The sequence below is a fragment of the Spermophilus citellus genome (assembly GCF_964194105.1).
Source record: "Spermophilus citellus genome assembly, chromosome: 13".
Lineage (NCBI taxonomy): Eukaryota > Metazoa > Chordata > Mammalia > Rodentia > Sciuridae > Spermophilus > Spermophilus citellus.
In genome coordinates, this window is record NC_138193.1 from 94,145,627 (window position 1) to 94,164,097 (window position 18,471).

The window sequence follows — 18,471 nt, forward strand, 5'->3', positions numbered from 1 at the left end:
CCAGTCTTTCTCTGACCACCCGGATTTAACCTGTCCACTTTGTTGGGACAAGTGAATAGGAAGTAGAGTGACAGATTGGGGTGGGGACAGTTTGGATGTGTTATCACCCTGTCAGTGACCACACCCATCTGGTCTGGACCTGACAATTTTCCTGAGTTTGCTGTCTGGACTCTGCACCCTTCCTGTGGCTCCCACTCTGCCCTCGGTCCCTCCATATTGGAAAGGTCTTTGATTGGTCTGCTATAGTCTGTCTACCAGTGGTTCTCAAACTTGGGTGTCCATCACAATCACCTGGAGGGTTTTGAAGGCACAGATTGCTGGGTCCCACCGCCAGAATTTCTCTCTCTTTTTTTTTTTTTTTTTGGTGGGGGGGGTGGTACCAGAGATTGAACTCAGGGACACTCAACCACTGAGCCACATCTCCAGCCCTATTTTGTATTTTATTTAGAGACAAGGTCTGAGTTGCTTAGCACCTCGCTTTTGGTGAGGCTGACTTTGAACTCGTGATCCTCCTGGGTTCATCCTCCTCAGCCACTGGGATGATAGTCACCTCCAGAATTTCTAAAATTGAATAGAACTGGGATGGAAACTTACAGTTGCCTTTCTGGAAAGTTCTCACATGATGCTAATGCAGAGAACCATGCTTTGAGAATTACTGGTTTAGCTTCCAAACCCAAATCAGCTGGGAAGCTTGGGCTAAAGTGTTTATTCCTGGGGCTCAGACCTACTGAATCAAAGCTGCCAGCAGGGGGTGGGGGTGGTCAGTGTCTTTCCTGCCTCTCTCTGGCCTGGCCTCTCCCTGTGCCAAATAAGGAGACTGGATGTAGGCTCCTCCTCCTCAACTCTCCAATGCATGGAAACTTATCCCCTCCAATTGAGCTAAAAAGTCCACTAAAAGGACTTATATTTGTTATTTGATTAATTTTAATGTCCCTGTCTTGGGATATATTATTTTTTTCCCCAGTAGTGGAAATAAAAACTATCACTTGGGTAGCAATTACAGTTTGTCAATGTTGATCGTCAACAATATCCTATGGGAAAAGTATCACTGGACCCATTTTATATATGAAAATACTATGGCTCAGAAGATGTAAGAAGTTTTCTAGTGACTCCAAATCCCAGGATCCTTCTGACTCACCAGTGCGTGGAGGCCACATTCCAGATGAGTGTAGAAACCCTCGTTCAGTGGTTAAGCCCCTCTTCTCTTAACTGGGGGAAGGAGTGCAACCAGAACCTATGGTTCCACTAGATCCAGGGAACCATATCAGGGAGCCTGTGGGTGTTGGCTTGTCCATGATTTCAGGTGATTCTTTATACAACAACACCTTGGAGGGGCTCTTATGTTATAAGTTCAGACAAAGGAATTGAGACTAACTAGGTATAATGTGGATGCAATTAGATATGATAAACAATTAAATCGAACCCACAGTTTTCATTTTTTACTTGTCATTTAAAACTCCATTGCATGAAAACTATTCTTGTTTTAAAAATGAAGGAAAAGTTCTCAATAAAATAAAATGACTTAGTCATAGGTGTGGATGAAGCATGTAACAGAAATAGAATTCTCTTAGGAAGGCTATCCACTTACTACAAAATGTGTGCTTTCAAGACTAAAAAGACTAATAATAACAAGTGTTGGTGAAGATTTAGGAGGACTGAAACCCTCAGACACTGCTGATAGGTATGGAAAATGGTAGTTACTTTGGCAAATATCTTGGAAATTTATCCTAAAGTTAAATGTGTCCTTACTATATGATACAGCAACCCCCAAATCTAGGTATTAACCCAATAGAAATGAATCATACGTATATACAATGTTGATGCTGTTTTGTTCACAACAGTCTAGTACTGGAAACTATTTAAATGTCCAGTAACAGATGAGTAAGGAAACCCATTCAGATGTATCATGCAATGGACTAATACTCAGCAATGAAAAAGAATGCAAAAAATTACAACACAGATGAATCAGAAAAACATTAAAGCAACCAACCATCAAAGAGCACATACTCTGATTTCATTTATATGAACTTCTAGAAAAGGTAAAACGAATCCATAGCAACATGTGTAAGAGTTAGGGCATAAAACAGGCTCTCCTCCCCCCGGACCCATTTCCATTTTGCAGCTGAGAATTTGAGGTTCAAGGAGGCTGAGTAACTTGCCCAGGATGGCATAGCAAGGAAGCAGTGGCATGTGGGGTCTGGAGCTGGAGCTTGTTCCCCTGATCTCCATGACAGGCTGAACCTGGCTCTCCCCTCCTCTTCTTGACCTTGTACCGTCTTGCTTGAACTCACTCATTTGTAAGGTTTCTCTTCTCTTAGGAAGGCCATCCACTTACTCTGTTTAGCACTTAAGATTGAGTGTATTGCTTCCCTTTGCAAGAAACTCAGTACCCTGTAAGGGCAACATCATTTGGATGTCTGCAAACTTCCTGCTTGGTGGGAGACTTCAGTCAGGCTCAATTCTTACACATTTTATTTGGTGAGGAAGCTTAATTATCTACTTCTCCTAAGGTTGACAGATTTAGGATGGCAGGATGCCCAGTAAAATTTGAATTTCAGAGAAACAATAAAAAAAAATTTAGCATAAGTATGTCCTATGCAGTATTTGGGATATACTTATACTAAAATTAGTTTTTGTTTCTCTGAAATTCAAGCTCCGTCGCATCCTACATTTCATCTAACTATTCTAGCCCCTGCTGGCACACAAAATTTTCGGTAAGAAAGGGCAGAATTTGGCTCCATAGGAAGAAAAATAAGACTGGCCCTTTAGAATTCCTTCCTCCATGTGTCTGTCCTCCATGGCCATCTTGTTTAAGCCTCCATCCTAAAGCCTTCCCTTGGTCCTCCTGGCTCTCTGCCTTGTCCTTTGTCTCCTTAGCACCAGTACCCTTGCCTATATCTTGCTACCCACTCACCATTACTCCTGGTCATGTGTGTTCTGGTTTCTCCAGCTTACACCTGTCATCTCTTCTCAACTCCCACCTGCCTTTGCTCTTGGTACAGGCCTGGCTTCATCTGACCAGGCCATGGACTCATCGTGAGCCTGCAAGACCTTAGTGCCTCCTACTTCCAACTGGGGTCCCAGCAGGGACCTAACTCGGGGCCTTTGTGTTCATCCTGCCCCTCCTCCTCTGTGGAAGTTATGAGTTGGCCCAAAGCCATTGTCAGGGTTGAAACTAGACAGGTTTCTGCTCCATTAGGCTGGACAAAAGGACTTAGAAATACGTCCTTATTCAGCAAAGTGCAAAAAAGGGCCTACATTTAGTTTATGTCGATAAAATTATAATTGTCCCAAGCAAGGAACAAATGAAATCCTATAGTAAGCTACCTGGTGCAATCGTTTGCAATTCGTCTTATTCCCTTTGAGGTTTTTGTGGACACAAAACTCATGCAAACCCCTTGGTCTTTGAATAACTCAGAGAGCTGTCTGTGGGAGTGGCTGGTTAGCTTCTGGCTTAGGTGTTTAGAGGGCTAAGGCATTTGTTTTGGGCATTGATCCAGAGGTACTGGCAGGTTCCATCAGTCCGTCCCTATGATGCCACCGGCCTGTGAGAACAACAGTGAGACACTGTCCATTCAGAGACATTAGGGAAGTCACACAAAGAATAGCTTAGGCGGTCCCCTTGTGCTGTTCATGGGCCGTTACAGTGATCCTGGATTATGGGGCTGTAAGGAAATCAAAGCACCAGGCTGGGAGAAGATGGAGAGAAACAGAGGGGAAGGGACCCTGTGAAGTTGGATCTGAATGACTCAAAAAGTGTTGGGTTCCAGGGAACAGAGGATGTGCCTCCTCCTGCCCTCCACAGGCCTGTGTCTGATCCACAAGTTGCTTAGGAGAGGCCAGGGTGGGTGACAACTTTGCCATTGCTACTGGCTTGGGCTCCCCCTGGAAGATTTCTTGCTGGGCTTGGGTGGAGGCAAGGCGAGCAAGTCTTCTGGAGGCGGCTGCCCTTCCCGCAGAGTGTGGAGACGTTTTCGGGAACACTGACCTCAATTTTAATGTTCTCAAATTTTAATGTGTTCTGGAATCATTTGGGGATGAGGCAGCAGTTGTGTGATTACAGTAGGGGAAAAAATTAGCAGGGAGTTTGCTGAGATACAAATTGCTACCTGTATGTAGCCTTCACAATTTAGATTCTGAAGATTGGCGGGGGGGAGGGGCAGTGCCAGAAACCTGCCTCTTTAACAATCTTCCCAGGGGATTTGATCCCAGTGGACCTTGGACTGTATTTGGTCATATCCTCAATGCTGTGGAAAATATCTAATCACGAGACATCTCTGCTTAAAAATCCTTCCCTATTCTCTATGAGATATGCATGTACAAATGCATCCTGGACCAAGTTCAGCCCTTTTACATGGCTTTCAAGTTTCTTCTGCTTCCCAAACCAAGTCATAAAGATAAAAACATTGTGGGAGGCACTGTCTCTTGCACACTCCTCTAATCCTATGAACTTGAGAGGCTGAGGCAGGATGATCCCAAGTTCAAGGCCAGCTTTAGCAACTTGGCGAGGCTTTAAACAACTTAGCAAGACCCTAAGCAACTTAGCAAGACCCTGTCTCAAAACAAAACAAAAAAAGGTCTGGGGATGTAGTAAAGCACTCCTGGGTTTAATCCCCAGTACCAAAGACAGGGCAGGGGGAGACTGTGTTTCACTAAGGAAATAAAACATCCTAATTGTCTTTCAATAAAACGCCACACACAGTAACTATAAGGCAGGCCTCTCCTAGGTCCTTGGTAGGAACTGGTTTGGCTTCTGCAGCTTCTGATCACCTTGGACCACCTGGATGTTCCCCACACAACTCCCTGTTTACCCACAACTCTGTGCAGAGGCAGATGCTGTTCCAATTGCTCTTTCTCCTTCCCACTGAAATGCAGCCCTTTTTCAAAGCTTGACTCCAAGGTCCTCTGCATCTCTTCTGCATCTTCCAATCTCTCGTTCCCTTGAGTCACAGTCCCTTCAAGCACCTTTATATGAACACAGCACCTGCTTCATTTGATGATGGGTCAGTTTCTTCACCCAAACTAGAGGTTCTCAAGGGCTGGCACATACACACATGACACTCTCTCCCCTGCCCCAGAGAACATTCCCATGGGCAGCCCGGTGAAGCCCGAGGCCAGAGACCTTGACTGCTGACTGTTCCCTCCTAATCCAGAAAGCTTAGTGGGTTGCAAGTGTGGAATGATGAGTTGCAGCGATACCCCTGGTACTTCCATAACTGCTTCCTGGGACACAATCCATTTAGTGGAGAACCCAACCCCGATCTGGAGTAGGGAGAAGGCTCCATCAGCACCTGGGAAGGAAATACTAAATGTACTATTTACATGTATTTTCCATCTAAAAGTAAGGGAGAATTTTGCCTTTCTAATATTTGCGAGGAACCCTGGGGATCTCACGTGTCACGCGTCATATACCACACGGGCAGCTTTCTCTTTTAATGTGGTACCATGATTGTCGCCCAGAATTGTGGAGTTCACAAGTAACAGAATTAGGATTTGAAGTCTGTCTGATGATGAGTCATCAAATAAATTAAAGCAACAAGAAAAATGGTAGAGCGGGCAGGCCTCTGACTCTCTGGCCACCTCATAGTCACATTATGAAATAAAACCAGTGGGGATTCGACCAGAGCTGAGAAGACACGGCACTGGCGTATCCGGAAGTCGACATTAGATATGGATTGATATGCGTCCCTCCCTGGCACCACCCAGCCCTCCCTGGGTGCAGCTGTTGCCATCAGACACAGGCTGGTGACATGGTGACCGAGAAGATAGGTAAGCCCTCGGACCAAGTTGACAAGCCAGTCCACTTTTAAAAGGCAAAGCTTGAAATCATAAGGTTCTGAATTCTACACCTCACAAAATTTCACTTAATGATAAAAGTTAGAAAGCTTTCTTTCCCCCCCTCTTCCTCCCTCTCTACCCCACTTTCCTTTTGGTTTCGTACCAGCAGTGGCAAAGTGCCACATGTCATGATGACTAAATAAAACAACCCAGCAACCAAAAGAACCCGACTTTGCCTGAGCACACTGTTGGAGACACATAAAAGGCACCGCCAAGTGATGGGACGTTCCATGCAGCATCCGGCAGCTGGGCAAGATGGGGATTTTCAAAAAACACATCTCAGCCTATGGTATTTATTAAATTGTTTCAATTATGAAGTGCACATGCAGAGCTATGTGTGTCTGTGTGCACCAATAAAGGAAAAGAGTTCCAGGGAAGATAGATTCTCAACATTACTTCTTTAATAAAACATATTCTCAAAATTACTTATTTAATAAAAACTATGCTTCCATGGTAGAACGTGTGCTTAGTATGTGCCAGGCCCTGAGTTCAATCCCCAGCATAAAAACAAGATTATGCTTTGGAAATACTGTGGCAGTGTCTTCCCTAACAAAATCACTACTTTAACTGGAATAAAATGACTCCTGAGTAAGAATAGCAAGAGTGGGATAACTGGGTCAAATACCCGAAGGACATACTATAGTGCTGCAGCCATATCAATGTTTATAGCAGCTCAATTCATAGTAGTTAAGTTATGGAAGCAACCTAGGTGCCCTTCAATAGAGGATTAGATAAAGAAAATGGAATATTACTCAAAGAAGAATGAAATTATGGCATTTGCTGGTAAATGGATGGAACTGGAGACTATCATGCTGAGGGAAATAAGCCAATCCCCCAAAACCAAAGGCTGAAAGTTCTCTCTAATATGTGGATACTAACACTATATAAGTGGGGAGAGGGAGGGAAAAATAGGAGTTCATTGGATTAGACAAAGGGCAATGAAGGGAAGGGAGGAGGGATGGGAATAGGAAAGATAGTGGAATGAATTGGACATAACTTTCCTATGTGAATACCTGACCAGGGTCACTCCATATCATGTACAACCACAAGAATGGGAAGTTATACTTCATGTACATATAATATGTCAAAATGCACTCTACTATCATCTATATCTAAAAAGAACAATCTAAAAAAAAAGAATATCTGGACAGGGGCATACATGAAATTCTCTCACTGTCATTTATTGGCAAATTATTGCCTTAGAGTCAGAAATGCCCAATAATGTGGTAGGATATCACTGATGTGATAATTGTCACAAAACAAAACTTTTAGGTATAGAATTCTTAAAATGTTTTGTAATGACATGGGGAGTCACTATGAAAGTATTCTGGCAAAGTTCTTGTATGGACAGCCAAATTTAAAGATGAATTATGCTTTTTTAAATCAATAGACAACTTGTTTCAAACCTGCTGCCCTTACCTGTGACAACTACTGATTGTTAGTAACATGTTACCTAATAAATATTTTTTAAAAAATTCATAAACTCACTTTTATGAGAAAGAAGAGGAAAGCATTGCTTTTTGAGAAGTAACTTTGTAGCACTCGGTATAAAGGTGATTTTTAAAAACAAATCAGGACCATGCTCAGAAATGTGGCTACTGCTATGTGATGCCATAGCTAAAAATAAACTCTAACCTTAAAAATTCTCATCTGCAGACATTAAGAAAACAAACAAACACATTTGGACGTAAATTTTTTCAACCTGTTTTAAAATTTCAAATGGAAGAATACCAGCACATTTCAACCCTTTGCAAAAATGGGATACCTTTTAATTTACTCATCCTCCACTGACATGGGGCAGAAAGGTAGTTAGTGACATTTCAACAAAAATCTTTGTATGTTGAATGAGAGTTGTCAGTTCACTAACACAACCGATGAGGTATGTCTTCCATTGGAGCTACCCAACTTTGTAAGGAATCTCATCAGTGATGAAAGTCTTGGAAATCAAGTTTAGAAATAAAGGTAATATAGTTGTTTTTTTTTTTAAAGAGAGAGTAAGGGGGGGGAGGGAGAGAGAGAGAGAGAGAGAGAGAGGGAATTTTTAATATTTATTTTTTTTTAGTTCTCGGCGGACACAACATCTTTGTTGGTATGTGGTGCTGAGGATCGAACCCGGGCCGCACGCATACCAGGCGAGCGCGCTACCGCTTGAGCCACATCCCCAGCCCCAAGGTAATATAGTTTTAAATCAAGATTTTAGAAATAGTAAAACATACTTTATCAAAATGCTCTCCCCCACATAGTAATATTATTTTAGTAAGAGCAAATGGCTTACTTCATCTATTTCATGTTTAAAGTTTTCTATTTTATGTGGTTTATATAGCATATCAGTACAGTGATACATAGGTGTAAAATTTATAAGCAGATAGCTCTATATTGGGGTGCATGTGTCAACCACCTTTGCTGAACAGGCACAAAATGAGACAGTGGGATCTGTAGGGCAGTTTCTGACACCTTGGCCTCAGGCCTGTGACTCCCTCCTACCTGACTCCTCACCCATGGCTGCACAGGGCAGGTGAGAGGCAACCTCTACCCTGTGACTGGCTGGAGGAAGGGAGGCTCAAGCTGGTCAGGTGTCCAGGAACAACATCCATCTCAGTTCAGGGGGGCAACAGTGCTGAACCAGTAAGTTAGCATTTGCAGAGCAACAAAAGGATTCAAATAAAATATGAAGTTACGGTGCCTTGTATGAAGAATACTAGTAATAGCTCAATTTATGATATGCTCGAAATGCTATGTGCCAGGCAGTGCCCCCGCCCCCTCCCCCGCCCTGCACCCCCCCACATTCTTACAACATCCATGTGAGATGCATGTCAGGTTGGGATGCTAGGGGTTTGTTTTCACAGTATCTGGAAACCTTCTGGAAGGCGGGGGCTGTCCTGGGGACCATTCAGAAAAAAATTAGGTTCCCCTGTCTCTCCAGGGGATTTCAGACTCAAAGAGAGACTGGTCCTGCACCCTGTTGTCTAAAACAAGTTACAAAAATAGAACTGGAAAAGAAAGGTCAAAATCAAGCCTCCATATATAATGACGTTATCATTGATCCACTGGTTCCAAGAGAGAGACTCTGAACTGTTTTCCCAGCGACTGGAAAAAACCAAGCTGCCCTGCAGGCCTCCCTGCTGGCCTCTACCCTGGGGCTGGGGCACCTTCCTCTCTAGGTGTTTGACATTTCTCTCAGCCACTTCCTTTTTTCTGCCCTCTGACACGGGACAGAGGTGGGGGGATGGCCTGTCTCTCTGATACTAGATGGTCTAGGCAGAACCAACTTTGTGGGTGTGGAACTGGAAGTCACACAGGGCTCCGTGTTCAGAAGCCTCGTGCTTGGTCTAACACTCTGCTATTGTGATCTTAAAATTTTTATTCAGTTTTCAACAAATCACCCTGTAATTTAATTCTGAAAATTATGTAGTTGTTTTAGGCCAGGGCAGGGTCGTCCCAGTGGGGGGCCAGCTTGGAGGACTTATTCCAGCAGGCAACCAACCTGCGGTCCATTGCCACCTTGGAAATCAAGTCTAGAGATAAAGCAGCATTTATATCGTTTTATGACAAAGTCCCCTGGCAAAGTGGGCGGAGCAGGCAGTTCTCTCCCAGGGTGAGAGACAGAGAGCCTGCTGTCCCTTTATTCCTGGACTTTGAATTTTGGTCCCCCAAAGATGCTAACAGAAGGAGACCACACTATCAACCTCTTTCATTGGTCTTTTGGGACATCAGTAAGGCAGTGGGTTCCAAACTGAATCTTAACAATGCTAACAAAAGAACAGCCCCTAGGGTGCCCTGTGGCCCTTTCTCCCAACCTTGAGTGTGGGACTCAGGGCTGCTGACTCAGTTGTTCCACCCAATACACAGCCTCCCTGGAGGCAGCATAAGGCTAAGCCTTTGCCAAAGACATAGAGGGTCAAAAATTTTATTCTAGGCTTAGGTTGAAAACACGCAGAACCAGGGCAGGCAGCATGCTGCAGAGGCTGGGGAGAGCAGGGCGGGTTCAAAACATTAGAAAAACTAGGGATAACAGGAACTTACCTTGACATTGTAAAAGCTATCTATGCTAAGCCTCAGGCTAGCATCATTCTGAATGGACAAAAGTTAAAGGCATTCCCTCTAAAATCTGGAACAAGACAGGGATGCCCTCTATCACCACTTCTATTCAATATAGTTCTCGAAACACTGGCCAGAGCAATTAGACAGACGAAAGAAATTAAAGGCATAAAAATAGGAAAAGAAGAACTTAAATTATCACTATTTGCAGATGACATGATTCTATACCTAGAAGACCCAAAAGGGTCTACAAAGAAACTACTAGAACTAATAAATGAATTCAGCAAAGTGGCAGGATATAAAATCAACACGCATAAATCAAAGGCATTTCTGTATATCAGCGACAAAACTTCTGAAACGGAAATGAGGAAAAACACTCCATTCACAATATCCTCAAAAAAAAAAAAATAAAATACTTGGGAATCAACCTAACAAAAGAGATGAAAGATTTATACAATGAAAACTACAGAACCCTAAAGAGAGAAGTAGAAGAAGATCTTAGAAGATGGGAAAATATACCCTGTTCATGGATAGGCAGAACTAACATCATCAAAATGGCGATATTACCAAAAGTTCTCCATAGGTTTAATGCAATGCCAATCAAAATCCCAATGGCATTTCTTGTAGAAATAGATAAAGCAATCATGAAATTCATATGGAAAAATAAAAGATCCAGAATAGCAAAAGCAACTCTAAGTAAGAAGTGTGAATCAGGCGGCATAGCGATACCAGATTTCAAACTGTAGTACAGAGCAATAGTGACAAAAACAGCATGGTACTGGTACCAAAACAGGCGGGTGGACCAATGGTATAGAATAGAGGACACAGAGACTAATCCACAAAGTTACAACTATTTTATATTTGATAAAGGGGCTAAAAACATGCAATGGAGGAAGGATAGCATCTTCAACAAATGGTGTTGGGAAAACTGGAAATCCATATGCAACAAAATGAAACTGAATCCCTTTCTCTCGCCATGCACAAAAGTTAACTCAAAATGGATCAAGGAGCTTGATATCAAATCAGAGACTCTGCGTTTGATAGAAGAAAAAGTTGGCTCCGATCTACATATTGTGGGGTCGGGCTCCAAATTCCTTAATAGGACACCCATAACACAAGAGTTAATAACAAGAATCAACAAATGGGACTTTCTTAAACTAAAAAGTTTTTTCTCAGCAAGAGAAACAATAAGAGAGGTAAATAGGGAGCCTACATCCTGGGAACAAATTTTTACTCCTCACACTTCAGATAGAGCCCTAATATCCAGAGTATACAAAGAACTCAAAAAATTAGACAATAAGATAACAAATAACCCAATCAACAAATGGGCCAAGGACCTGAACAGACACTTCTCAGAGGAGGACATACAATCAATCAACAAGTACATGAAAAAATGCTCACCATCTCTAGCAGTCAGAGAAATGCAAATCAAAACCACCCTAAGATACCATCTCACTCCAGTAAGATTGGCAGCCACTATGAAGTCAAACAACAACAAGTGCTGGCGAGGATGTGGAGAAAAGGGTACACTTGTACATTGCTGGTGGGACTGCAAATTGGTGCGGCCAATTTGGATAGCAGTTTGGAGATTCCTGGGAAAGATGGGAATGGAACCACCATTTGACCCTGCTATTGCCCTTCTCGGACTATTCCCTGAAGACCTTAAAAGAGCATGCTACAGGGATACAGCCACATCGATGTTCATAGCAGCACAATTCACAATAGCTAGACTGTGGAACCAACCCAGATGCCCTTCAATAGATGAATGGATAAAAAAAATGTGGCATCTATACACAATGGAGTACTATGCAGCAATAAAAAATGACAAAATCATAGAATTTGCAGGGAAATGGATGGCACTAGAGCAGATTATGCTTAGTGAAGCTAGCCAATCCCTAAAAAACAAATACCAAATGTCTTCTTTGATATAATGAGAGCAACTATGAACAGAGCAGGGAGGAAGAGTAGGAAGAAAAGATTAACATTAAACAGAGACATGAGATGGGAGGGAAAGGGAGAGAAAAGGGAAACTGCATGGAAATGAAGGGAGACCCTCATTGCTATACAAAATTACATGTAAGAGGTTGTGAGGGGAATGGGAAAATAAACAAGGAGAGAAATGAATTACAGTAGATGGGGTAGAGAGAGAAGATGGGAGGGGAGGGGAGGGGGGATAGTAGGGGATAGGAAAGGTAGCAGAATACAACAGTTACTAATAGGGCATTATGTAAAATTGTGGATGTGTAACTGATGTGATTCTGCAATCTGCATTTGGGGTAAAATTGGGGGTTCATAACCCACTTCAATCTAATGTATGAAATATGATATGTCAAGAGCTTTGTAATGTTGTGAAGAACCAATAAAAAAAATTCAGTTGGAAAATATATATATATATATATATATATATATATATATATATATATATATTTAATTTCTGGAATTTCTGTTTGGTTCTTCACTCTTTCCTAAGTCTGCCTTATTTTTTAATGCAAACAATGCCTTGTTCTTATCTCATGTTTTAAATTCCTTTTGTCTTTAATCTTTCTAAAGATGCTTACACAGTGGCGTGCTGCATGATGCCTTTTGGGTCAGCCATGGACTACATACAGGATGGTGCTCCCAAGCGGTCAGAATGGAACAAAAGATCCCCATCACCTGGTGACCTCACAACTGTCCTCATGTCCTAGCACATATTCACGTGTTGGTAGTGATGCGGGTGTCAACACCTACTGTGCTGCCAGTCGCATACAAGTATAGCACACTTAGTTATGTATGCAGTATTGTGTACTGATGCATCATTATGTTACTAGACTTTCTGTCATGAATTTGGGCTATATTCCTTCCACTATACCAAAAGGGAATTGTAGAGCAGTACACCATGTTGCAGCACCAGCAGCAGCTTCAGGCATGTAGTGTTCACCAGGTTTGTTGACATCAAGAGAGCCAGGCTGGCTAACAGACCCAAACCATCTGGGTTTGTGCAAGTGACCTCCGTGATCATGTGCCAAAATCACCTATCAATGCATTTCTCAGGACACATCCCCATCATAAAGCAACATGCCTGTGATCTTTCTTCAATGCTATTATGTTAACATGTTGTGGGTTCCAATTTGCCAATTATGTCTGTTTCTCATGAAGATTGTTTCTTCTTCTTTTTTTTTCTAATTAAAAGACTGTTTTTTGAAATGTTAAAGATTTACTGAGTTGTGTCCTTTTCCCATACAGAAATTACTTTTGCTCTGAACTTTATCATACTTTGTATGTTGTATTTTTTTTCATAGTCCCTTTTCTGATGAGTAGTTTTCATTATTATTATTATTATTATTATTTGTTCTTTTTAGTTATACATGAGAGTAGAATATATTTTGGCAGATTATACATACATAGAGCATAACTTATTCTATGTATAGTCCCACTCTTGTGGTGGTGCATGATGGGGAGTTACCCTGGTCATGTATAAAATAGAAGGCTAGGAAAGTTATGACTGATTAAATCTACAGTCTTCCCTATTCTCTTCCCCCTCCCTTCCCCTTGTTTCCCTCTGTCTAATCTAATGGATTTCTATTATTCTCCTCCCCAACCTCCCTTGTTCTGGGTTAGCATCCGCAAATCAGAGAGAACATTTGGCGTATGGTTTTGTGGGATTTAGCCTGATATTCTAAAAGCACAGTAAGTATTATTTTATCATTAAATTCTTCCTGAAACAATTGGTTTGTTAATGGAAGAGTAGCCCAATATTTTCCCTGCTCAGTTCCTGAAATAATGCATTTTAAGTCCAAACTCAGATGCCTAATATTTTTGTAGGAATGTGCAGTGGCCTTAAAAATATGACCCCCAAGTTCTTTGCTCTCCTGTCTTCAAGAAATAAGCCTGTGTTTCCTCCTCCCCTTGTATCTGGACTCAGTGACTTCTTGACTAAAAGACTATGACAGAAAGGATACTGGACCAATTAATTTTGTGAAGATATTATGACCCTGATAGCCCAATCAGACAAGCCTATTAAAATAAACTTTAGTCCCTAAAGTTAATTTTTTTTTTAAAGTCACAGATTATTAACCAAATACGGTTGAGTTCTTCAGATTACTAGGAAGCCAAGAAAGGATGGCACCATCATTACCTTGGGAAGATAATTTCCCTTTTTTCTAGATTTTATTTTAAAATAAGACACTCCTTTGCCATTTGGTCCCATTTCACATTGTGTGTTTTGTATGTTTGGGTGGGTCCCCTGCTCTGGATGCTAGTATGGGTTTTGATGAATATTCTGTTTTGTGATGAAAGTGTAACTCTGGCTGGCCAATTCCTTCTTCTCTGCCTCTTGGTTTCTTCCTCCATAAAAAGGGGGTAACAGGGTGTGTGAAGTTTCATTATTATGCACTAGGGTGTTTGTTGTTAGTGCAAACACTCTGTCAACTTTTACTAGAACATCTTTCTTTACGCTAATGTTTTCTCACAAACAATTATAGTCCCAAATCAAAGGTAGCCTGATTTGATAACCACATAATCACTATTAACTTCCTGCCTTTCCATGGCGTTGCTCTATCTGACCACCTGCCTCAATTTTGGGGGCTTTCTTGTCATCCCCTATACATACCAAGCTTTCCATTCTCTCTACCAAGATGGAATTTTCCCAGTCTCAAAGGCCCCATTTCCTGGGCCTCCAACCAAATCATCTCTCCATCCTTTAGAGGTCAATTAAATTCTGAAAGTCTTTTAAAAAAAATTTTTTAAATTATACATGGGCACAATATCTTTATTTTGTTTATTTAGTTTTATGTGTTGCTGAGGATCCAACCCAGGGTCTCACACGTGAGAGGCGAATGCTCTACCGCTGAGCCACAACCCTATGAAGAATGTTGATCAAGTTTAATCTATCCTAATATATATGTATATAAATATATATTAATCTACACTAATATATATATATATATATATATATATATATATATATATATATAATATAAATTCAAAAGCCTCTATGGGCCTACCATAGAGTATAGCTTCTTTGGGATTTGGTGGCTTTGTTCATGGTATGGCTTTGGGTGTCATCTAAACTAGATTGAATGTTTTTCTGAAAGACAAGAGCATGCCACATATTCAGTGTATACTGAGTGAGGATCCTTTAACCAACATGCTTGGAACCTGCAGTGTCTGGCTTTTTTTTTTTTAATATTAGCCTATACAAAGTGAGATGTCTTGAGGTTGGGATCCATATCTAAACACAAAATTCATTTCCATTTCATATACATCTTATACACATAGCCTGAAGGTAATTCTACATTTTCAGGGGACCTATGTTTTGACTGTGACCCATCCTATGAGTTCAGATGTGGAATTTTCTGCTTGGGAGTCCAGTTTGTATTTTAAAAGTTTCAGGTTTTAGAGTATTTCAGATTTTTGGAGTATGGATGTTCAACCTGTATAAAAACCACTGTTACAAGTAGGTGCTATGTATTCTTAATTTTTGGATTTTTAGAATATAGCTGGTGGGGAGTTAGGGCTTAGTTTGTGGTTGTGTCTCTCAATGGAAGATTTGTTTCTGCCAAGTGATCTTCGGTTAACCAGCCTAGGACTATTTAGGACTCTTTATTACATTTTTTAGCCCTGATTATTCATTTTTTTTTTGGAGGGGTTTTGTTTTGACAGCTTCATTTTTTGTCCTTGTTCTAATTAGTTATACATGCAGCAGAATGCATTTTGGTTCACTGTACACAAATGGAGAACAACTTTTCATTTCTCTGGTTGAACACAATGCAGAGTCTCACCATACGTACCGTCATACGCGTACCTAGGGTAATGATGTCCATCTCATTCCACCATCTTTCCTGCCCCTAGCCTGGATTATTCTGATAGTGTAAATTCCGATCCTTAGCCCAAACTAGATGCAAATGGTTAGGAATTCCATACTGCTTTGAAGTGGGGGGTACCAGAGGAATAGAAACTTGCAGGAAAAAAAAATTTAAAGAGGTAAATGGTTTTGAACTCTCAGATGGAATGGACTGTCTTTGTTGTTACACTGCCCTAAGGCAGAAGTGCCCACTTCAGTCCAGAGGGAAGAAAGGGGAAGGTGTGCATTGCACAGAAGTAGAAATGGAAGCCCAGGAGAACCCGGAAGCCCAGTGGGGGTCCACTCTTGTTTTTCCAAAAAGAGATGCTGACTGCTCAAGAGAGAAAGGCAGGTGGTTTTCATCCATACCCCAAACCCATCTCTGGGTTTCTCCTGTTACCCAGTTTCTATCTGTGCAGTATTTTAGAGTGACAATAGTTTTACACAGTTTTTTATTTTTCTCCAAAAATGTTATGAGACAAGTAAAACAAGTTCTCTTATTTCAGTTTTATAGATGAGGAATCTGAGAAATTGGGGCTCAGGTTGGTGAAGAGGTTTGCCTTTAAGCCTGCTCCATTTAGATGGTGCCCCCCCCCACCTTGTCACTCAGGTTGTTTGTCACCCCAGGTTTTGGATCATGATGATACTTAAGACGTAGATGATGATGTCTACTTCCCTGGATTCATTTTTTGCTTTTATTAGGATGATATTGATGTGGCATACAAGTTTTTTTAAGTGAATAATTCAGTGACATTTAGCGCATTCATAATGTGTGTGACTATCCTTCCATTTTCCAAAACTTTTCATTGGCCCCTCCCTGAGTCCCCAGCAGGGACTAAAGGAGCAGCAGCCTATATTTTCACATTCTAACTTTCTCTCAGAAATTTGCTAATGTGGAACTGGCAATTATTGCCTAAATTAGCACCTTAAGAAAATAAGAGGACTGGGAATGTATGTAGCCCAGTGGTAGAGTGCTTGCTTGGCATGCATGAGGCCCTGGGTTCAATTCTCAGCACTGCGCACACCTGCACACACACACACACACACACACACACACACGCAGAAAGTAAGGTTGAGGCTACGTGGCGTAATCCTGGCCCATTTTTTTTCTTTTCTTTCTTTTTTTTTTTTCCTTCTCAAAATGGCATGCCCAAATTGCTCTCCTTCAGGGAAACTTTTCCCAAGGGCCCTCTCAGAGTCTCTAAAACAGTCACACATTGACCTACTGATGCCCCAGAACTTAATAACAGGCTGTCATAGAGCCTCTTGTTTGTTGCAGGAATTGGTCTTCCCATCCAGGCAGTGACATGCATAGCCTGGGAGGGACCATAGTGCCACAATGCTCCCCATTGTCCTGGGTACAAAACAAAACAGGTGCTGAATAGGTAGGTATCTGTTGGAATTGAATTGGAGAGCGGCCAGTCAACTCCAAAAATTCTAGTCACCACCTGGTGACCAGCCTTTTCCCTCCCTCTAAAAGCGTGGGTCTGGTGAGTGGGGGGTGTGCTTACGGTGCTGAGATGGAGCCCGACAGCCCAGTCTGGGCTCCAGCCTGCGCCAGCTCTTGGGCAGCTCTGCTGGAGACAGGCCCGAGAGACTGACTCTCACACCTGTGCACTTGGCAGATGGGAGGTGAGGTCTCCAAGAGGACTGAACCAAGGACAGAACAGCTTTGGCCTTTATTGAAATGTGCCACTTCTGGGAGCACAGGCCTGGAAGAAGCCCAGGCCTCAAAAAGTCACGATGGTGCCTTTGGCTTTTGAAGCAAGTCTATCTGCGGTGGGTGGGCTGCTGCGGCAGAGTGTGGCTGGGGGGCTGGGATGAGCATCCACCCGTGGGTCCTAGAATTCGGAGGTGTTCAGGCTCATGGGAGGATCTGCCCTCTGCTTACATCTTCTGCCTCTCCACAATCTCATTGCCAGGACACCCACCAGCAAGCCCAGGACTGTTGCCACCGGCACAGCCCAGTAGAGCACCCTGGGGGCCTCTTCAGCCCGGTCTGGGAGGAGCCCACTATTCCAAAGGGTGTAGAGGTAAGGGCTGTCCTGGAGAGGGGGAAAGGGACATCAGAAGTGAAGCTCTCACCCAACCATCGCCTGGGACTCACCTAGTCCCCATCCTGAGAGGGATGGCTACAGCTCTTCATGGTTTATAAACTCTTTCATTTACACTACGCTGGAAACTTCTGTATAAGGATGGGCCTCTCAAATGTCAACACCCAGCTATAACTCCCATTTGGTTTCTCACCAGCGTCTCCTTTTCTGTCAAACCTGATTTCAAAAGACTGGGAACTGGTAGGTGACCATTGGAAGAGAGTCCTGGGAAGCTGATAGAGCTCCTGCCTCTGTGTCCTCCGGGTCACTAGTGGACATCTCCTCTCAGCCCCTCAGCTCAGAAGTGCCCAAGGATCAGGGAAGATGATGCAGAGAAACAGCTGGTTTTGTAGCAGATTAAAGAACCCAGGAGTGGGAGGCATCTAGGTTTGCCTCCCACGGTCCTTTTCTTTCTCCCCTGTCTCCAGTTTCTTCTCTCTCAGTGAACATTAATTGAGTACCTGCTGTGTGGAGCCCCATGTGATGAGTCCTTGAGGGTTAAGAATGGATACCTGCTTGCAGTGCTCAGGAGGGGGATTAAATGTGTACAGAAACAATCATGTCATAGAGGACAACGTGTCAACACAGGGGTACGCCAGGAGGCAGGAAGACGAGGCAAACCATAGACCAGAGAGGGAAACATCTGGGCCTGGAAGGAGGTGAGCACTTTCACAGGCA

The 18,471-nt window shown here is 42.5% G+C and overlaps 1 protein-coding gene across 2 annotated transcripts in view; it reads right to left on the reverse strand.

The window, feature by feature from the left end:
• Nucleotides 1-16,381: 16,381 nt before the first annotated feature.
• The window catches only part of PLB1 (phospholipase B1), a 94,585-nt gene continuing 92,495 nt past the window's right edge, over nucleotides 16,382-18,471 (reverse strand). For both annotated transcript variants that reach the window (XM_081263825.1, XM_081263824.1), the window contains exon 53: nucleotides 16,382-17,745. In XM_081263825.1, the coding sequence (XP_081119951.1) occupies nucleotides 17,542-17,745 (204 nt within the window). In that variant the 3' untranslated portion in view covers nucleotides 16,382-17,541. The remainder of the gene's footprint in view (nucleotides 17,746-18,471) is intronic.